Source organism: Portunus trituberculatus, chromosome 22 (assembly GCF_017591435.1).
Source record: "Portunus trituberculatus isolate SZX2019 chromosome 22, ASM1759143v1, whole genome shotgun sequence".
NCBI classification, from domain to species: Eukaryota; Metazoa; Arthropoda; class Malacostraca; order Decapoda; family Portunidae; genus Portunus; species Portunus trituberculatus.
In genome coordinates, this window is record NC_059276.1 from 6,175,276 (window position 1) to 6,198,086 (window position 22,811).

A 22,811-nucleotide genomic window follows, 5' to 3' on the forward strand; every position below is an offset into this window, starting at 1 on the left:
TCTTCCTTTTCTCAGCTTTTTACTCTGCGATCTTGTGCTTCGAATGTCATATTCTTCTCTCAGGATCAGTTTCTCATTATCCACTTGGTCCATTCCGTTGATCAATTTATAAACTTGTATCAGATCTCCTTTCTCCCTTCTTTGTTCCAGGGTTAGTAGATCCATAGCCTTTAGTCTTTCCTCATATGTCATCCCTTCAAATTCTGGAACCATTCTTGTAGCCATTTTTTGTAGTCTCTCCAACTTCCTTATGTGTTTCTTTTTATGAGGGGTCCACACTACTCCTGCATATTCCAATCTGTGTGTGTGTGTGTGTGTGTGTGTGTGTGTGTGTGTGTGTGTGTGTGTGTGTGTGTGTGTGTGTGTGTGTGTAATTCACTGTTTGATCTGTTGCAGTCTCTGACGAGACAGCCAGACGTTACCCTACGGAACGAGCTCAGAGCTCATTATTTTCGATCTTCGGATAGGCCTGAGACCAGGCACACACCACACACCGGGACAACAAGGTCACAACTCCTCGATTTACGTCTCGTACCTACTCACTGCTAGGTGAACACGGGCTACACGTGAAAGGGGACACACCCAAATATCTCCACCCGGCCGGGGAATCGAAACCCGGTCCTCTGGCTTGTGAAGCCAGCGCTCTAACCACTGAGCTACCGGGCCGTGTGTGTGTGTGTGTGTGTGTGTGTGTGTGTGTGTGTGTGTGTGTGTGTGTGTGTGTGTGTGTGTGTGTGTGTGTGTGTGTGTACTACTATTTCCATTACTACCACCATCATTACCACTACCACTACTACTGCTACTGCTACTGCTTACTTCTGCTGCTGCTGCTGCTGCTGCTGCTGCTGCTGCTGCTGCTACTACTACTACTACTACTACTACTACTACTACTACTACTACTACTACTACTACTACTACTACTAGTGCTGCTGCTGTTGCTGCTGCCACTCCTACTACTGTTATTGCTACTGTTGCTGCTGCTGCTGCTGTTGCTACTGCTTCTGCTGCTACTGCTACTGTTACTGCTGCTGCTGCTGCTGCTGCTGCTGCTGCTACTACTACTACTACTACTACTACTACTACTACTACTACTACTACTACTACTACTACTACTACTGCAGCTGCAGCTATTGTTGCTGCTGCTGCTGCCACTTTCGTCCACAATCACCATTGTTATTATCCTAGAGAGAGAGAGAGAGAGAGAGAGAGAGAGAGAGAGCCGCATCAAGTATGTAGGTATGTCTAATTCCGTGGCATGTCTTCCTCAGATCACTTTCTAGGACGAGGGAAGGGAGCATGGAGGGAGCGAGTCGAGGCACTCCACAGGTTCAAGGCAGGAAGGGGTTAGTGTGCATCGAGCAGTGGTAGGGGGAGGTTGTATCGCTCTTCCCTGGTATATGTGACCTCCATGGAGTATTGCCACGAAGTAGGTGAGTGACTGTGAGAGGCAAGGGAAAAAATTGTTGAGTTTTTATGTTATTGTGGTTTTCTTATTTCTTGTCATGATTTTTTTTTTTTTTTTTTTCAAGTTTTTGTGCACTAGTTTTTATATTTACTTTTTGTCATTCATTTTTTGTCTTACTTTTTATTACAATGAGAGAATATTTGAAGAAAATGTGTACCGGTTGTTCATTGTAATGTTCTGTGATAGTGAAGGATGAAGAGGGTGACAACAACATCAACAATAACAACAACAAAAACAGCAATCACAACAACAACAACAACAACAACAACAACAATCACAACAACAACAACAATCACAACAACAACAGCAACAATAATAATATTAACAGTAATAATAATAATGATAATAATAGTAATAATCGACACACTCCCTCTCACTATTTTTTTCTTTTCATTGTTGTTGTTGTTGTTGTTGTTATTATTATTATTATTATTATTATTATTATTATTATTATTATTATTATTATTACTACTACTACTACTACTACTACTACTACTACTACTACTACTACTACTACTACTACCACCACTACCACCACCACCACCACCACCACCACCACCACCACCACCACCACCACCACCACCACCACCACCACCACCACCACCACCACCACCACCACCACCACCACCACCACCACCACCACCACCACCACCACTACTACTACTACTACTACTACTACTACTACTACTACTATCATCATCATCATTATCGACATCAATTTTTTTTTTTACTACAAAAAAACATTTTTCCATCATCGTGACTTACAAAACTATAGGACACATGGAGTATCGATGCGCACACACACACACACACACACACACACACACACACACACACACACACACACACACACACACACACACACACACACACACACACACACAGGGTAATAAAGATAAAGAAAGAAGCAAATGAAGAACAAGCTGAAGGTCATATTATCGAACTTGTCATCTTGAGAGAGAGAGAGAGAGAGAGAGAGAGAGAGAGAGAGAGAGAGAGAGAGAGAGAGAGAAAGCTTATCTATTTGCATTATCACGCACGTACAGGTAGTATGCTCTCTCTCTCTCTCTCTCTCTCTCTCTCTCTCTCTCTCTCTGATGCACAGAATTAAAATTATCTTTGAATCGTGCAAGAGAGAGAGAGAGAGAGAGAGAGAGAGAGAGAGAGAGAGAGCATTATAGTTGTTCGTTCACTTTTTGTCTATTTATTTCATCATAATTTTTTTTTTTTTTTTTTTTTTTGCCACTTGCCTTTCCCAGACCTTCCTGTTCCAGTCACATGATCACGAGAGAGAGAGAGAGAGAGAGAGAGAGAGAGAGAGAGAGAGAGAGAGAGAGAGAGAGTAGAAAGTGACATGTGCGTACGTTTGTGTGACGCCTAAGAGAGATTCATCCGGGTTATGGTAGTAGTAGTAGTAGTAGTAGTAGTAGTAGTAGTAGTAGTAGTAGTAGTAGTAGTAGTAGTCTAAAGTGGTAGTAATAGTAGGAGCAGCAGTAGTAAGAGAGAGAGAGAGAGAGAGAGAGAGAGACACTTTGTCACTTACGCAGCAGGAAATTATACACAAATTTACTTACCCACATTAATACGAACCACCACCACCACCACCACCACTACCACCACCACTACCACCACCACCACCACTACTACTACTACTACTACTACTATTACGAGGGTGCCAAGAGTGAAGCAAGTAAGCTGTCACTCATTCGGTATAGCTACGAGGAACGGTCTAGTGTCACCGTCTTTCTTGGTCCACGAGTTGCCATGGCTGCCTCAAAGATAGGAAGGAAGGAGGTAAATAGGCTTGATAAGGAGTGTATAGACGTTTTTGTACATGGAGAGGCGGGAGGAATGAAGGGAAGATGCAATTTCACGGTCTATGAAGGAGGATGTGTTTTTACTTTTTTATTTGTTGCGTTTCTTGCCTCTATCGTTTTTTTTCTTATCTGTCTATCTATCTATGTCTTTCTGGCTATATCTATCTATTTGTCTTTTTTATTGCATTAGATTCAGTTTCAGTGGACAAAGATTAGGATAACACTTCTTAAACTTGATTATTGTAACTGTATTGTGTATTCGTGGATAATGTATTGATTGTCTCTTTCCATCATGTAGCAGTGGTGTTAAGGATTTTCAAGGGTGTTTACTTAGTTCTCTTGATAGTTTAACAATTATCTAGCACTGTTAATGAAAAAGCACTCGCGAGATATAAGTCATTGTATTGTCTGTGGAAATGTTTGTGTAGAAAGCTTTAGGTGTTTAAGAATGCGGTTTTAATCTCTTATGAACAGGATTACGAGTTATTTGATAGGATGATAAATGGTTTTTGGAATATTTTACTCATCTCCACTACCATTCCATACCAAAGGACATTCATGCCTCCCAGCAAATTGAAGCAGATAAGCTTATACAACATTTTTCCTTCATCTCAAGCACCGTAGACATTGATAGACTGACTCAACAAAACCGGACATTGGCGATGGCCGAGTCCTCTACGATTCTTTGCTGTTTATAAGCCCCTGTATTACATTGTCATTGTCATGGTCACCTCTAGCACGGGAAGGGTGTCTGGGTGGCTGGGTGCTGAGTGGCATGGGTTGTGACGTCACTATGAGGCGATGTCAGCCCACACGCTAACATGTGCTCGGCGAGAAGACCCCGCCCACTTTCCCTCGCACCATCCAAGTTCTCACCACCCACTTAAACCCTTTCTTCACCCACTTATACCCATCTTCTTGGCTTGGGTGTGGGTTCTTCTTGTACATGTGACATTATTTCATCTACTGACAGTGCTATTTCGAGGTTTTGATGGCGGAACAAGCGTTTAAGTGAATAAACAGGTATTCCCATCAGGTGGAAATCTCGCCACCTAATACTTCTTTTGTGAGTTGCCAAGTCCTATTAGATACGAGGACTCTAGATTTCTCGTATCATTCCTATCATACCAATGTTGTTCTGTCTCTTATCCCTCTTCACACATGTTCTATACTCTATATTTAGGCTTATAATCGTGTCTGGTCTCTTTAACAAAGCTACGATATTAGAGAGCAGGAAGTTTTATCGACAAAACCGTGCATTCTGAAACACTTCCTTTTATTTTTAACATACACAACAAGGAGACTAATTCATTCATCTGCACAAGAGGATAATTGAGTAGTAGACAGCTCGGCACTCGAATGACTATCAGCAATGAAGTAATGAGCGCGTAATGAAGCAAAGAGGAAGAGACAGAAGGGTCAATCAGTCAGTGAGTTAGATGGTGGCCGAGGAAGAGGGTGTGTGGATAAGTCTCTGCTGTGTCTACCTGTGATCCACCTGTTTAAATAGGCTTAGGTGAGTGGGAAGCCGTGTACTGGTGAGATATGAGATAATCCATAAGCTGTACACCCTCACTAGCTTAATAAATGTCTAGTACTGAGTTAAATTACGCGGTTATTGAAGGAATTCTTGGTTTGTTTACACTTTTTTTTAACTCAATGTGACAAGTAACTAGTCATTGTGAGGTGAACTGCTGCGGAACAAGTGTCTTCTCTGTGGTGCTAGCGTTGTGGTGAGAATATTGTGGCCATGAGGGATTTAAAAGTCTCGAACAGTGACACAAGTAGCCCGGTGAAGAGTCCCCGGTAAGTGTGACTGAACATTATTTACACTGCTAATCGAGGTTGTTTTGCAGTGTTCCTGTGTGTTTTGGAGGAGTTTTTGTTGTTCATCGTTGGTATTTTGTGTTTCAGTGACGTCTGGTTGATTAGTATTGGTAAGTGCGAAATAGGAAGGAAAAAAACGGCATTTATATTCTTTGGGTGTGTTTTGTGTTAGTGACATGTTTGTGTGATATTCTTGTTTATTAAGTCATTTTTTATAACGTTAATAAAGGTTGTTTTGCAGTGTTCCCGTGTGTTTATGGGGAGTTTTTGTTGTTCATTGTTGGTATCTTGTGTTTCAATGACGTCTGGTTGATTGGTCAGTATTATTGCAGTTACAACAAATACACCACACGTAACTACACATTCTTACGGTCTTGATCACACTTCTACGACCATTTCTAAGCCCATTTTACTCTATCGGATATTGATAATAAGGTTAGGTTAGGTTTCCCAGGAGGTCCCCAATCTTGATAGACATGGGGAAAAAGAAATATAAGATAGGGTGTATGGGTTGAAGCTGCAAATTTAAGGATTGGTCTTGGTAAGTGAGAAATAGGAAGGAAAGAAACAACATTGATTTTGTTCCATGGCTGTGTTTGTGTGATATTTTGTTTAGCAAGTCGTTTTTTTTTTTTTTTTTTTTTTCACTAATAGAGGTTGGTTTGTGGTGTTCCGTGTGTTTATGGGATTTTTTGTTGTTGTTCACAGTTGGTGCCTTGTGTTTCAGTGACATCTTGATTAGTCTTGGTAAGTGAGAAATAGGAAGAAAAAATGGTGTTAATATTCTTCTCTGGGTGTGTTTTGGGATAAAGTGACGTGTTCATTTGATAATCTTGTTTAGTAAGTCCTTTTTTTCCTTAACAGGATAAGTGTCCTTTTAAAGGTGATTGAGTTAACAAATCTCATTATTCCTTGTTTATATTTCAATTCTCAAGTTAATGATGCAGGTGATGACAGTAAGATGTAAACAGTAATAGAAGAAAAGCAGTGATGATATAATAGTTGTAGTATCAGAGAAGTAACTTAATAAATACAATAGTAATGGCAAAGTAACAATAGAGGAAGAATTCAGTGAAAATATGCTTCATAATAGTAAAAATAAAAATATTGACGATGATGAAGATAATAATAAGAAACACATTTACAGGAGAGTGAAGAACTGGTCAGCTCACATTAGACACACAGACAGCAGAGACCAGACATACACAGAGACACACACATACACCTAGACACACACACACACACACACACAATGCACACCCAGACATGCCGGGACGTGTAGAGGTGGGGCCGTCGCAGCACACAGCTGTGGTGGAGGAGGTAGTGGCTCATCTCGTAGAAGCTCTGGAACTCATTTTGCCGGTGTTAGTGTTACACATAATACTTGGGAAGCTGCTGGTTGTGCTCCTCCCACGGCCTCGCCAGGAGCAGCAAGAGGAGGAGGAGGAGGTGGAGGTGGAGAAGGAGGAGGAGGAGGAGGAAGAGGAAAAAGAGTCTGGAGGTAATTGTAGGATTTTTTTTCTCATTCCCCCTCGCACAACAGAGAGAGAATTCCTTGCTTATTGTATTGCTTCACACGTCACTGTACGACTCGCTCTTCTAATGTTTCTGTTGGTTTATGTTTTTGTAGCCTTACCTTGATTTCCTGTCTGCGTTACCGGGTCAGCCACTTCACTTGCTGGTCTTACTGCTCTGGACAAGGCTGTGACTCACTGCCTTAATGTTCTGGTTACTTTCATCTTCTGTTTGCTTCATTTTTACACTAATATCCTTCCTGCATTAATGGTGGGTGGAAATTCTCTTACTTTGTTTTCTATTTTCTTTGGCTTTGCTCTGATAGGGAGGAAAATTCCCACTTATTTGTTAGATGAGTATTTTTTTTTCTTTTTTTATATTCTGGCTATTAAGAGACTCCTCATCTTGTTAAAGTACATATTTTGTCTATTTTCCATTGCTTTACACTACCAGTAATTTCCTTCCTGCATCACTAAGGCAGAAATTCCCTCACTGATTGTTAGATGAGTGTTTATATTCTTTGTCATAATGTTCTGGCCACCAAGAGACTCTGCGTCTTGTTAAACTGTATTTATATTTAGTCTTTTCCCCTGCTTTACTGTAATTTCCTTCCTGTTCAACTAGCAGGTGGAAATTCTCTCACTTATTTCTTAGATGAGCATTTTTGTTTTTTATCATTATATGCTGACCACTAGAGACTGCATCTTGTTAAACTATACATATATTTTGTTCCCTTGCATTACTAAATAGAAATACTCCCATATCTTATTATCTTGCATTTATTTATGTGCCTCCTTATATCTTGTCTTCAAAGATGTTTTACTCTGGTCTTATTTTGAGAACTATACATTTTTTTCTCTTCACTAAATCAGAAGTACTAGTCACATGATTTTAGATAAACTTAGTACTGTCCTAATAACTGTACTAAGTGTGCTGTGTGATGGTGCTGCAGTGTGGGTTGGGGAGTGGCTGGTGATGTGTGCTTGTAATACATGTAGAGCAGTGAAGACTCAGCTGGGGTTCTCTTATGACCTGTTGCGACGTGTTTAAAAGAATTGCGAGAGAGAGAGAGAGAGAGAGAGAGAGAGAGACACGAATCAGCTAATGAGACATACAGTGTCACATACACACTAGGTAAAGCTGGTAAATAAATACACATACACACTCTCTCTCCTGACAAAATAAGTGATGCAAGTGTTAGGTAACAGTGTTATAATTTCACTTATTTGATTATTGTTTATTTTTTAATGAAGTGTAATTTGAACCCAAACATCTGTCTGATTCATTATAACAGAACCACAGCTGACTTGTGTGCTGTGACTCTTGGCTTGTTATGCACTCTCAGGCATGAGGAGGAATGACCTATCACTGCTGTACTTCCCCCTAGACACTGTGACACCTTAACACCTTGGAGGCGAACTGTGCATCTTCCCTTGTTGTATTATGATTCTTTATTTTTTGGGTGTTTAGTATTAGTGAAGGGTGTACTTGTATTTAAACTTAATTTTGAGATGTGATTGTGTAGTTTTTGTCTGTTTGATATTAGTAGGTGAATCAAGAGTTTATATACATTTTGTATCTGTGCATTCAAAGATACAGGTATGGATATACAGTGCTATATACATACATGCATTGTTGTCAACCCTGCTAATGTTAGATGGCATGCAGCCTTCAAAACTGTGATGCAACATTGCTTATCTCTGCACCAGACTGGGTCACAAGTGTCTTCTGACCTTGTTGATGACCTGATAGAGGGAGTGAGTGAGAGAGAGATTGCTTATCAGTATTGTGGTCAGCAGCAGACTTGAAGAAAGTGATGAGTATTCATTGTCTTCTGTGATAGGAAACATTGAGATATTAACATAGAGCAGAGTGTTATCTTGAGTGTCCTGCTTGTCACCGTGGACACAGTGGAGTTTGGTTGACCTTGACTGTCCTGCCATGTGTGGTTGTGATGTCAGGGGAATATAATGATGTAGAGGCACACTGATGATTTGCTGAAGCACAGAAATTTAAAACTTGTAAGATTATCTAGTGAAGGAGAAAAGTAAGGAAGTAAGAATTCCTAGTAAGATTATTTAGTGAAGGGAAGATGTAAGTGAAAAGTTGCTATAAGAAAGTAAAGAAAGATTTAGTTGTGCTGAGAGAGAGAGAAAAAAAAAAAAGCTAGGTTTCTTTAAGATGTAGAGGAGAGACTAAGCATTGTGGTGTTCCTCCCCAGGTGAGGTGATCAAGTCCCCCTCCAGCCCCAGCCTGGTTGCTGCCGACCAGCCCACCATGCCTGGGGGGGAGCAGGTGGCTCTCCGCAGCCCGGACTCCAAGGAGTTCACAGTTGCAACGCCACAAGAGTTTGTTAAGAAGTTTGGCGGCAAAAAAATCATAACCAGGGTAAGTGTGTGTGTGTGTGTGTGTGTGTGTGTGTGTGTGTGTGTGTGTACATACCATATCTCAACTGATCTGTGAAGTGCATCCCCAAGTAGCTTTTTTTTTTATTTTCTTTCCTTTTTTAATCTAATCTCTCAGGGTCAGATCAGGGAACTTATCTCTGTACCATACCAGTTAACTACACACATACACAAACAAACAAACCGCTAGACCACCTCGCCTATCAAAACGGTGAAGCAATATGACAAGAAACAAACAAGGAAAAAAAGAAAAAGAAGCAAGCAAGAAATTAATCCAAACATCCTAACTCTGTCATTGAAATTCTGTGTGTCATGAGAGTTGCCTTGAGAGAGGATCATGGGGGAGTGAGGGAGGAGGAGGAGGAGGAGGAGGAGGAGGAGGAGGAGAAAATGGAGAAAGAGGAGGAGGAGGAAGTGGAGAAAGAGGATTAGGAGAAGGAGGAGGAGGAGGAGGAGGAAGAGCAAGAGGAGGAAGAGGAAGAACAAGAGTAAGAAGAGAAAGAGGAAGAGGAGGAGGAGGAGGAGAAGAGGGACATCAGAATAACACAGAAAGAAGCAGCTACACTTAGAGAGGCAGAAAGGATGCTGAAAATCTTAATGGAAATAGTTGCAAGATTAGATAGAACAGAGAACTGGCGTGGGTTATTATGAGTTTTAAGAGTTAGAACTAGACCGTGTGGAGCATAGGACAAGTTAGGATGAGACAGGTGGAATACAAGGACAAGTATTGAATTAGAATGGGGATGGATATAAGAACAAGATACAGAGTTGAGATGACAGTATTAGGATGGGATGGGTCTGGCTGGGTGTGGGATGGTTTGGGAGGGACCTGATGATGGAATAGGTCTTGGTTTGGGTGTGTTATGTATACAACCTATTTAGTTCTCTACATAGTTTATTCTTTCACTGCATATTACTGGACAATTTTTTATTTATTTATTTATTTTTTTTGGTAATTTGTAGTTTTGAAATGAAATGTAAATGTGTTGTATGTATGAAAATAATTGTCTACTACTACTACTACTACTACTACTACTACTACTACTACTACTACTACTACTACTACTACTACTACTACTACTATTGGGATGGTTTGGTTAGGAGCTAGTTATGTGTGGGGTGTGGTGGTGAAGTATGAGATGGGATGTGGTGGTGGTGGTATGGATGGGATGGTATGGAATGGTGTGTGGTGGCGAGGTTGGATGGTGTGTGGTGGTGAGGTTGAATGGTGTGTGGTGATGAGGTTGGATGGTGTGTGGTGGTGAAGTATGGGATGGGATATGGTGGTGAGGTTGGATGGGATGTGGTGATGAAGTTGGATGGGATGTGATGTGGTGGTGAGGTTGGATGGGATGTGGTGGGGCTGTGGGGTGTGGCAGGGGATAGTACTGCTAGTCATGGTGAGAGTCACTTTAGACATGTAAGAAAAGAGATTTTATCCGTCATTCCATCTGCGATAAAGTTATTTTTGACATTTACTTCCTCCTCATCAACAACAATTGCAGGAAAATTAAGAAAATAGTAAAATAGCAAGAAATTAAAGTGGTAACTAGTAAAATTCCTTAGTCTTATCCTCATCCCTTGTTTTGGTACTGGTAATAATAATAGCAGCAAAAACGACTGAGTATTTTCTTCATATCTTGCTTTGTTGCCTCACTCCTTATCTTTATTGTTGTGGCCTTGGTGGGATCACTGAGAAATGAGAGAGTTAAATAGACGTGTTGTTCAGGTGTACTTGTGCCTTCATATATAGAGGTGTCAAGGATGATTGCAGGCGGATAGCAATGCTTACTCTGTGAACTGTGGAACTAACTCTGCTTGTTTTCTATTTCTTCTCCTTGCTGTGACTAGAATGGCCTCAAGAGTATCGGGTTATTTCAGAAATCAAACTTTTTTTTTTCTTGTTTTACTTTCTATGAGTATCTTGGCATTTTTATTTATTTTTTATTTATCTTTTTTTTTTCATTTTCTTGTGCATCTTTCTTGGTTACCTGTCTTCAAATATTAAAAAAAAATAAAGTGAGGCTGAGACAGTGAGATAAGCAAGGGGTGATAAATTATCTATAATTATCTTTATCAGCACTGTCTTGTGGACATGTAAATAGACTTTTTGTTACAATGTACTACAAATTTGTGATAAGACAAGGTAGATGCGTAGACAAGAGTGTACCAGAGTTATAGTACTTACATCTTGCCATCCCTGTCTTGTGGGAGTGAAATGTACTTGTAATCACATGGATTTGTTGTTTTATTAATTTTACAAGATAATTTGACTTATGGTTCGTACCTATTTTTTTAAGGTTTGCCTTGACACACGCATCCTTGTTTTATTGGTCTTACGTAACACTTAAGTCTGTCCAGGGCTGAGACACTTTTTACTACACAAAAAAGTTATTCCAGGGAAAAAGTGCAAGGAAATCCAGTAATGATAAAAACTAGCCTTTCTTTGTTTTTTTTATGATGTGAGGTTCAAGGAGAGTAGGGAAGGCTGTGAGGGTTGTGTTGTGGGCTTGTTTTGTGTCAAGTGAGCCTCTCTGTGTGAGAAAATTCAAGTAGAAAGACATGCTATTCATTCCAGTATTAGGAACTATTTATTGGGGCTTTGTTAAAAGAAAAATACAGGGAATTAATTAATTTATTTTTATTTATTTTATTTATTTTTTTGTTTAATTTTGATACTTCTTACATGTGGCTTGTGTCTGTGTATAAAATTATTTTGGTCATACTTTCAAACATTTATAGATTGAGTGAAAAATATCAAGGTTCACTCTGACTGTGTTGTAATCTCTTATGTAAAACCTCTCATGTAACTCTCTTATTTACAGTATTGGTGTTCTGAGTTGTTGTATCTTGTGATTCTTTCCTTATCTTCAATATCATTATCCTGAGTCCTTGCTTTAGTGATTCTTTCTTTATCTTCAGCAATAATGTCCCACTGAGTCTCACATCCTACTTGTACCTACTTGTCCTTCTAGTGCTTCACATCCTACCCATCCTTCAGTACTTCACATCACACTATCTTCCTCTCCTTCAGTACTTCACATCACACTACTCTCCTTCAGTATGTCACATGCTAATGATTATGTAAATGCTACCCATTCTTCAGTACTCCCTCTCCCCATCACCAGATCCTCATCGCCAACAATGGCATCGCTGCTGTCAAGTGCATGCGCAGTATCCGCAAGTGGGCATACGAGGTGTTCAGAAATGACCGTGCCTTCCACTTCATTGGCATGGTCACCCCAGAGGACCTCAAGGGTGGGTTACTAAGGCCATATGGTTTTTTGTTCATTCCCTCATAGATGAATTGCTAAATCTAAGTCTGTCTCTTCTTTTTCACTACTTTTAATTCTGTTGGTTCTCTCACAGATGAACTACTAAATCACAAGTCTGTCTAATCTTTTTCACTACTTTTTATTTTGTAGGTTTTTCTCAGATGAACTGTTACACCAAGTCTGTCTGATTTTTTCCACTACTTATGCTTCTATAGGTTCTTTTAGATGAACTGCTAAATCTCAAGTCTGTTTCATCTTTTTCACTATTTTTTATTTTGTAGGTTTTCTTAGATGAGTTGCTACACCTCAAATTTGTCTCCTCCTTTCCACTACATATTATATTTTATAGGACTTGGTATTTATTGATCAAGTACTGTAGTAACTAAATTTATTCTGATAACTTGAAATAAATGGGTAGCTTATTGAGCCATCATTGCTATATTTTCAAAGACATGTATAGTACCTTCCCATATCCTTCACCATCCTTGTCTTCTGCTTGGAAAAAAATGAAAATGTATAATCAGCTAGACATCTTTATAATCATCCTTTCTTTCATTTTAAACTCTCCTTTATAATCATCCTTTCTTTCATTCTAGACTCTCCTTTACAAACACAGTAATACCACCACTTTCTTTAATTTTTTCTTTCAAACCACATTTCTCATGAATACCACCACTCTCTGTATCCTCTCACTTTAACTTTTCTTTCAAAATTCAAAAACTTGTCTTTATATTCTTCTTCTCCAAGTGGAACAATAATGATTCTTTTAATTTTCTTTTACTCATGAACACACAACACTAACTTGCTATAACTTTTTCCATCAAACCACATGTCACTATAATTTATTGTCCTCTTCTCCAGAACCTTACAAGCAAAACCAACATGATAAAACAATCTCTTTCCTTTGCTAATCAACACACAACACTATCTTCTCACTATAATTTTTCCATCAAACCACATGTCAAAAAAACTCCTATCTTCCTTTTCTGCAAACAGAACATGAAAAACAATACTTATTCTTCTTTCCTTTACTCATGAACACCTCAGCATCTCTCACACTCCTCCCCAATCCCTTTTAGCTGGCGCCGAGTACATCAAACTGGCCGACACCACAGTTTGGGTCCCTGGTGGTGCTAACAACAACAACTATGCCAATGTGAAGCTGATTCTTGACCTGGCGACCCGTTATGATGTGGACGCTGTGTGGGCTGGCTGGGGGCATGCTTCTGAGTACCCTGAGCTGCCTGGTGAGTTATTGGTGATAGGTGTGCTGATCTGGTGAAGTGAGGGAGAAGGGCTGGAAAGTGAATGGTGTGCTGGAAAGATGTTCGTGTGTGGAAGATGTAAATTTAAATGGTCTTGAACGGTGAGGTGTGGTAATCTTATGTTGTATGGAATAGGAAATAAAATGTTTGAATGTTGTACAGGCAGAGTGTTGAGTGTTTGGATTTTGTCGTGCATGGGGGAGTTAAAATGTTTGTATGCTATACTGGCAGAGTGTGGAGAGGTTTGGAGCTTGTCTTACATGGGAAGGAATTAAAATGTTTGAATGTTGTACAGGCAGAGTGTGGAAAGGTGTGGATCTTGTGTTGCTTGGAAAAAAGGAGTTAAAATGTTTGACTGTACAAGTAGAGAGTGGAGGTTTTGTGTTAAGATTGCTAAATACTAAGCTGCATTTCATAATCCACTGGATAAACAAAAAATTCCACTATTAGGTTCATAACATATAATATTTCTATGATTTACTCTCAACAGTTTTTATATTTCCGTTATGTTTTCAGCCAAACTTCACAAGAATGGGATTGCTTTCATTGGCCCACCAGAGAAGGCCATGTGGGCGCTGGGGGACAAGATTGCCTCCAGTATTGTGGCCCAGACAGCAGACATCCCCACCCTACCTTGGTCTGGCTCAGGTGGGTCTCATCACACACACACACACACACACACACACACTAAATAAGGGAGACACGTAGAAGCTTACTGTGTTGTTACTTTATCGTGAAATGTAAATACTAGATTGAGAATTCTTTAATCTATGTTCTATAAATGTAAAACCTTGAATTTAAAAGTTTTCTAGTGACATAAAAAAAAAATACAGTGTGATCATGTTACTATTTAATATCAGTTTGTTTTGGTAATATTTTTTTAAAGACAGCAGGTAGAGTAATTTAGTTTAAGTGGGCTTTTTGTTTGAATGTTTTGATTGCCCTTGGCCAGTTCTCTTGCCAGTTCTCTCCTCTTGCATAGAAAAGAAGAAAAAGAAAGGATTGTAAGAGAGATGTATTTGTATTTATTTCCCTGCTTACATGGGGAAAAAATGTTTAATCCATCCAATTATATCTCAGCTTCACTACCTTTCCACAGACCTTAAGGCAGAGTTCAGTGAGGGAACCAATGGCTCTAACCTCAAGATTCCTCGCGACCTGTACAAGAAAGGCTGCGTGGAGACCGTGGAGGAGGCACTGGCAGCAGCTCGCAAGATTGGCTTCCCAGTGATGATCAAGGCATCTGAGGGTGGCGGCGGAAAGGGCATCAGGAAAGCAGAGACTGAGGACAATTTCCCAGCACTTTTCAGACAGGTGAGTGTTGCATTTTGGGGGTTTTGCACTTTTTTCTGGTGCTGTCTCCAATTTTGTCTTGTTTTTCTTCAATTGGTGTTGCGGCAGTAAAATTAATTGTCTTTCTTTCACTTGATGTTGCAGTGCTGAAATTAATCTCTCTCTCTCTCTCTCTCTCTCTCTCTCTCTCTCTCTCTCTCTCTCTCTCTCTCTCTCTCTCTCTCTCTCTCTCTCTCTCTCAAACTCATTCTATCACTGAACCCAGTCAATCTTCCTTGCCTGTGACTTGTGGGAGTTTTTGCATGTTCTTCTGGTCCTTTCTCAATATCTGTGTTATATCTTCATTTGATGTTGCAGTAAAATTAATAACTTTTCTTCTATTGCTTGATTTACCACTAAAATTAATCCTACTCTATTTACCCAAACTTTGATCACTGTCTAGCTTACTCCCTGTTTCATGTCACCAGTCAATTTCTCCTTGATTCAGGTACAAGCAGAGGTCCCCGGCTCCCCTATATTCATCATGAAGCTTGCCGAGTGTGCCCGCCACCTGGAGGTTCAAATCATTGCTGACGTGTATGGAAATGCTGTGCCGCTATTTGGTCGTGATTGCTCCGTCCAGCGCCGCCACCAGAAGATCATTGAGGAGGCACCATGTGTCATCGCCAATCCTGAGGTGTTTGAGAAGATGGAAAAGGTGTGTACTATGACTGGGAGAAGGTGGATGCTATGACTGGGAGAAGGTGGATGCTATGACTGGGAGAAGGTGGATGCTATGACTGGGAGAAGGTGGTGGTGTGACTGGGAGAAGGTGGTGGTATGACTGGGTAGAAAGTGGATGATCTGACTGGAAGGTGGGTGCTATGATTGGGTAAAGATGGATGCTGTGAATGGCTGGAAGATTGGTGCTGTGACTGGGAGAAGGTGTGTACTATGAGCTAGAAGATGGGTGCTATTACTTGCTGGAAGGTGGGTGTTATGACTGACTGGGAGAAGGTGGGTGCTGTGACTGACTGGGAGGTGTGTGGTATTACTTAATGGAAGGTGGGTGCTGTGACTGGGAGAAGGTGGGTGCTGTGACTGGGAGAAGGTGGGTGGTATGACTGGGAGGAGGTGGATGCTATGACTGGCTGGAAGTTGGGTGCTGTGACTGGCTGGGCTCTGTGTTACTTTTCTTTCTTTATTCACACTTTTCTTTATTAGATTACCATTCATATCTGCTTCTGTACTCAATTTTTCATCTTTACTTTATACACATTCTCATATTTATAGTCTAGAGTTTCTTATATCCACTTTTATTATTATTTAAGTACCATGATAATTGAATTTGTACATTTTATCCACCTTCATATTTATTTTATTTATTTATTTTATTATTATTTCTTTTTTTTTTTTTCCTAATATAGAGTTCACTACAATATCATAGTATACAGATACACTTGAAGGTTGCATCCCACTTTTTGCCTTCCCTGACAGGCTGCGGTTAAGCTGGCAAGGATAGTAGGGTATGTCAACGCAGGGAACAGTGGAGTACCTCTATGACAACGATGGCAACTTCTACTTCCTGGAGCTCAACCCTCGCCTGCAGGTTGAGCATCCGTGCACAGAGATGATCACTGATATCAACCTTCCTGCTGCCCAACTCCAGGTGAGCTGTGGTTTGTTTATGTAAGTGGTCTGGTCAGTGTAGAGTATGAAGAGTACCAATCCTGAAATAGTAAAGAGTTGTATCCAAAATCATGTAGTGTATGCAGATTGAAAGTGAGAAGGGTTGTCTTGGAATAGCGCTGAGTGATTGGTCATTTCTATAAGGATTTAAAATAATTACAACATAATCATTATAATATTTTTTCCCGGGTCTTTTCTAGTATTTCTTTTCGTCTTCACCTCTCATACTTCTATTGCCTGCCATTTACAATCCCCCTGTCTCTCACCATCTATAAGGGTTCAAAATAATCACAATTCAGTATATCTTTTCCCTGTGCTTTGTGATTTTCCTCTTTTCTCAGGCTTCATCTCATCCTCTTCACTCGTACTTTTTTTACATGCCATTGCTAATCCCTCTGTCTCTCACCATCTTTAAGGATTCTGACATTTTTCCTCAGCTTTGTGATTCTCCTTTTCTTATAATTAATCTCATCCCCTTCACTCCTGCATCTATTACCTCCCATTGCCAATCCTTCTTGTCTCTAACTGCCTCACATTTTTCCTCTGCTTTATCATTCTCTTCTCATCTTTATCATCCTGTTAACCTATACTTACATTGCTTACCATTGCCAATCCCTCTTTCTCTCACCACCTTGTCACAACCCTCAGGTGGCGATGGGGATCCCTCTGCACCGTGTTCGCTGTGTGAGGGTCCTGTATGGGGAGTCTCCTTGGGGTGATAATGTGATAGACTTTGACAACCCAAGAAAGAAACCAATTCCTAAGGGTCACTGTATTGCTGCACGTATCACCAGTGAAAACCCTGATGAAGGTGAGTGGTTCTTGTTTGGTTTGGCTTGTTTATTGTTCTGCAAGGATTTAGAGACAATTAGTATGTATTAGTATGTAATTAGTATGTATTCGTGAAATATATATAACCTTTCCTGCTTCATGTCTTTTTCCTTCCTCACATTCGTTATTTTCATCTTCACTCTTATCTTCATTTTTCTTATCGTATGCCACTTTTGTCCTCTTTCTCCATTTCCTCATGCTGTTCTCTTCATCTAGTTTCATGCCATATTATGCTTCTACCTCTTCTTGCCCTTTATCCATCATCTTTCATTATTTTCCTTCTCTTCCTTCTTTTCCCTTTTAGTCCTCCACCTTTTCTTCTTGTCCATATCATCCTTTGCCTTTTACCATGTTGTTGTATTCCTTTTCTTTTCTTTCATCCTGTTCATCAGCTTGTTTAATGTTGTACTCCTCCTTCCTCCACATCCATTTTATCTAACAAATTTCAGTCATTATATTCTCTTCTGATCCTTTTCCTTGTTGTTGTACTCCTCCTCCTTTTACATCCTCTTCATCGTCGTATACACTGTTGTCAATATATTCTCTTCTGATCTTTTCCATGTTCCTGTACTCCTCCTCTTCTCTTTCATCCTCCTCATCATATATACTGACTCTTCCTCTTCCCTTTCATCTAACACAATCCTTCTTCATCACCAGGATTCAAGCCCAGCTCAGGAACAGTTCAAGAGCTCAATTTCCGATCCAGTAAGAACGTGTGGGGTTACTTCAGTGTGTCGGCATCAGGTGGCCTTCACGAGTATGCTGATTCACAGTTTGGCCATTGCTTCTCCTGGGGCGAGGACCGAGAGGCTGCCAGAGAGTGAGTGTGTGGTGTTTTGTACAATTGGTTTCATCTATTCTTTGTTCTATTCTTTGGGTTCCTGTCTGTATCATAGTGTGTTGAAGTAGAAAGTGTTTATATGTTTAGTTTTGATAGTGAATAACTTCATTTAATCCAGGTGGGTTCATGTTTTTATTTCATTGTCATTTTCTTTGGATTTTGTAACTTTCCTTCATTGTATTTGTTTATTGCATGTTGAAATTTGACAGTGAATTTTTCTGTATATTTAAAAAAAAGTTTAAATAAATAATTTCATGCAATATTAACTATCTATGCTGTTCTGTTCTCTCTGCAAATACTGAATTAGTGTTACAATGTGTCAGCCTTCATTCATTCATATACTGTCAAGGCTATCTGTTTCTGTGCAAATATTAAAGGAATAAGAGTTAGACCTTTGCCCTTCATTCATTCATACACTGTTTAGGTTGTCTGTTTCTATGCAAATACCAAGTGAGTGTTAGAGAGTGACCTTCAACTTTCAGGAACCTGGTAATTGCCTTGAAGGAGCTGTCCATCCGAGGAGACTTCCGCACTACTGTAGAGTACCTCATCACCCTCCTGGAGACTGAAACCTTCCAGCAAAACTCAATTGGTAAGCACTGGTATGGTGGCTTTAATACTGTGTCCCCTGTATCCCTTCCTTGTGTTTCTCCAATATTCCATTAACCTCCATTATGTATTGTCTGCTCCGTTTCTCCTGCCATTTTCATCTGATTGCCCCAATACCTGTGTTTGAATAAGAGGCAGTGAATATTATCAAATTTTTCTTATCATTGCTGTCTTTCTTTTTGGCGTTATTTATTATTGTTTTGAAGCTTTTCTCTTCCTTCATTTATCTTTTCTTCTCTGCTTTATCCTAATTTTGTCATCTTTTCTCTTTCTTATAACATTCTCTTCCTTGTGTGTCTTCCTGTCTTGTATTTCTAACTCCTAATCTTTTATCTGATCCTTTCATTTCACTGCACACTCCTCCTACTCACCAAGACTCCTTCAGCAAGCATCATATACAATTGTCCCTCTTCCCTGTAGACACTGGATGGCTGGACCACCTCATTGCTGCTCAGGTGAAGGGGAAGAAGCCAGACACAATGCTGGCTGTGACCTGTGCTTCTGCCCTCATTGCTGACAACACCATACAGGACGCTTACAACAACTTCTACAACTCCCTGGAAAAGTGGGTGTTTGCATGATTTTTATTTGTGTGGATATGTTTTTTAGCTATGAATTTGAGCCTTTTCCTAGTCAAACGTAAGGCTGAGTTTCATTGATTTCTGCTTCCCACTTGACATTCATTTTTGCCTAAATGATTCCTTAGTTTACATGAATTATCAGTTTTCAGATACAACAGCACTGAAACAAAGTAAATTAAGATAAAGGGTGCTTGTATTGTATTATGACAAGTGAACACAGTCCATAGCAATAGAAATAGGAAATATTTAAAAATGGCCTTATGTAACAAAAACTGTACAGATATTATAGCTCATAATATAGAATAGTGCTATTAATAAGCCACATCACACACACACACACACACACACACACACACACACACACACACACACACACACACACACACACACACACACACACACACACACACAGGTGATAAGAAACTTAGAATATAAAACAATCTTACTAGTGGAAATTACTTTAAACTGTCTTCTAGAAAATCATAATAACAGAAGCTACACTAAACTGTCGTCTAAACAATCATACCAACAGAAGCTACATTAACCTCTCCTTTTCTCACACCTACAGAGGCCAAGTACTGCCCCTCAAGTCCCTCAACACAGTAGTGGAAGTCGACCTCATCTCGGAGGGCACCAAATACCACGTGCAGGTGACTCGGTCTGGCCCCACTCAGTACTTCCTGGTCCTCAATAATGACTGTAAGAGTGTTGACTTTTACCGAATGAGTGATGCTGGCCTGCTGCTGTCGGTGGATGGGGTCAGCCACGTCACTTACCTAAAGAATGAGGTGGATAAGTAAGTGATGGTGGATGTTGCTTTGATCTTATTGTTAATTTTCATCTTTAAATTTCTAGGTTTTTATTATAAGGAAGTGTGAAGTAGTGATGGATGCTGCTACCTTCATCCTCTCCTTATTTTGGTGAATGGTGCTTTGACTTATTGTTAACTTTCATCTTCATATTTCTGGGTTTTATTATAGGGAAGTGTGTGATAGTGATGGGTGCTGCTACCTTCATCCTTTCCTTAATTTTTTTTACCTTGTACTTCTGGTGTTCATTACAAGTAAATGGCAACACACACACACATTCACACTCACACACAAAACATTAAAAGAGAAGCAAGTGAGAATGAAACTTGAGCACTTGAAAATGCAAAAGAAAAACTGAGATAGATATAAGAGAGGAAATTAATAAAAGAAAAAAAAGATAGAGAAGAAGAATTGAACAAACCAAAAAAATAAAGTAGATAGAAATAAACAAAGAATTAAAACAACATGAATTGAACAAAAAGAAAAAATTAACGCAGATAAAAATAGGAGAGCAATTGAAACCATCGTAAGAATAAAAATGATATAGAAAGAGAAGACAAAACAAGAGTGAACTGATACATTCAACCTCTAACTGGCTTATCACATTTTCCTCACACTTTCCTAACTAATCGCTACTCCCCAGGTACCGTGTCACCATTGGCCACCAGACATGTGTATTTGAGAAGGAGAATGACCCCACCACCCTCCGCACCTCAGCCCCAGGGAAGCTCATCAACTACCTTCATGAGGACGGCAGCCACGTGTTCTCAGGGCAACCTTACGCTGAGATTGAGGTGAAGAGCAGAGGGTTGTTTAGTTTTATCCCTTAACATCGGAGTACCATGATGCATTTCCATATTCCTTGTGGTTATTATTTGATGATTTTATACAGCTTCAGAAACTTATGTTGGGGATTAAAATAGTGAAGACTTTAGTCATTAATCTTGTGATCTCCAAAGATCCTTCCTAATGTCAATAGAATGGTCTAATTGTACATAAATCTCAAGGTAAAAATGCATCCCAGTACTACTGATGGAGTTAATATTCTTGTGGCATTTCTTTTCTTAGATAAGAAAACTGGCCAAGGGCAAGTAAGGACAAACAAAAATGCCTAAAATGCCAGTCCCAGAGCATATCCAAGAGAGTTAGCCAAAAAAAGGGGAATATATGTCTTGAAACTTTCCTCTTAAATGAGTTCAGGTCATAGGAAGAGGGAAATACAAAAGCAGATATGGAGTAAGAGAGAGAGAGAGAGAGAGACCGAGACCGAGACCTGTTAATAACTCTCCCTGTTACATCCACAGAGCATGAAGATGGTAATGGCCTTGACAGTTACCGAATCTGGCTGTGTGTACCACCTGAAGCGACCTGGAGCAGTGCTGAACGCTGGGGATATCATCGCTCGCATGGACCTTGATGACCCCTCGCTGGTGACCAAGGCCCAGCTCTACACTGAAAGCTTCCCCCCGAGCAAGACAACTCTGCCCAGGGATGCCGAGAAACTGAACCACATCTACCAGTCACGGAGAGCTGTGCTGGATAATGTGCTGAATGGTAAGTGTTGAGTTGATTAGAATAGAGATAAAGGGAAGAGTGGAAGATTTGATGGGTTTTGCTGCTTATTGAGTTATAGTATTTGAGGTTTGATAGAAAGATATGATGGTAGACTTGGGAATTAGCTAGTTGTTATTGAGAGATGAAGAGAGGGTGGAAGATTTCATGGATTGTGAACTTTACTGAATGTTAGTAGTGAATATTACAGTTTGTGTTATTGTATTTGAGAGGAGATACAGAGATAGAATTGTAGACTTTGGCAGGAATTAGATGGTTGTTATTTAGATACAAGAGAAGGGTGATTTGATGAGTTTTGCAGCTTACTGAGTGCTGTAGTGTATTGAATGTTAAGTTATGTATTATAGTATTTGAGGAAAATAGAGAGATTGGATAATAGACTTCGGTAGGAGTTAGGTGATGGTTATTGAGAGATGAGAGAAGGGTAATTCAATACATTTTCCAGTGTATTGAGTGTGTAGTCTTTTGAATATGACAGTTTGTATTATAGTATTTGAGAAATGATAGAGACATGGGATGGTAGATTTTAATAGTAGGAATCATGGTATTTGAGGCATATAAAAGTGTACAGAGAAAGTAGAGATAAATGACTACTTAGATAACAACACACCTGATCAGTATTAGTATGAATGTAATATTTGCATACATTTGTCTTGTGTGTGTGCGCCAGGTTACTGCCTCCCGGACGACTACTTCACCCCAATGGTGCGGGAGACAGTGCAGAAGCTCATGAGTGTGCTGAGGGACCCCAACCTGCCTCTACTTGAACTGCAGGTGAGAGAAAGAGAGAGAGAGAGTTATGTGTTTAGTAAGAGAGGTTGTATAAGTTCAAGTGATAACTGTAATATTGATTTTTGGTACAATAAATAAATAACTAAAGGAAAGACCCCACAAGAAATTTATGAAAAGCACAGTAACCTTGAATATTATCTACCATTTCTGTACGATACTAAGCTTCCCTTCATAGGCAGGTAATCGAGATGAGAAGATTGTGCACTTGGAAAAATTAATAATACACACAGCAAACCACAGGGAAAT

The 22,811-nt window shown here is 39.8% G+C and overlaps 1 protein-coding gene across 1 annotated transcript in view; it reads left to right on the forward strand.

Moving 5' to 3' along the window:
- Window positions 1–4,567: 4,567 nt before the first annotated feature.
- Window positions 4,568–22,811, forward strand: part of LOC123507376 (acetyl-CoA carboxylase-like) — a 45,169-nt gene continuing 26,925 nt past the window's right edge. The window contains 18 exon segments of the mRNA XM_045260172.1: window positions 4,568–4,798; window positions 6,257–6,610; window positions 8,846–9,012; window positions 12,158–12,287; window positions 13,384–13,551; window positions 14,086–14,217; window positions 14,669–14,883; window positions 15,350–15,559; window positions 16,339–16,380; window positions 16,382–16,510; window positions 17,179–17,341; window positions 18,019–18,181; window positions 18,685–18,794; window positions 19,232–19,376; window positions 19,961–20,188; window positions 20,845–20,995; window positions 21,506–21,755; window positions 22,444–22,547. Coding sequence (XP_045116107.1) covers window positions 6,376–6,610; window positions 8,846–9,012; window positions 12,158–12,287; window positions 13,384–13,551; window positions 14,086–14,217; window positions 14,669–14,883; window positions 15,350–15,559; window positions 16,339–16,380; window positions 16,382–16,510; window positions 17,179–17,341; window positions 18,019–18,181; window positions 18,685–18,794; window positions 19,232–19,376; window positions 19,961–20,188; window positions 20,845–20,995; window positions 21,506–21,755; window positions 22,444–22,547 — 2,742 coding nt within the window. The 5' untranslated portion in view covers window positions 4,568–4,798; window positions 6,257–6,375.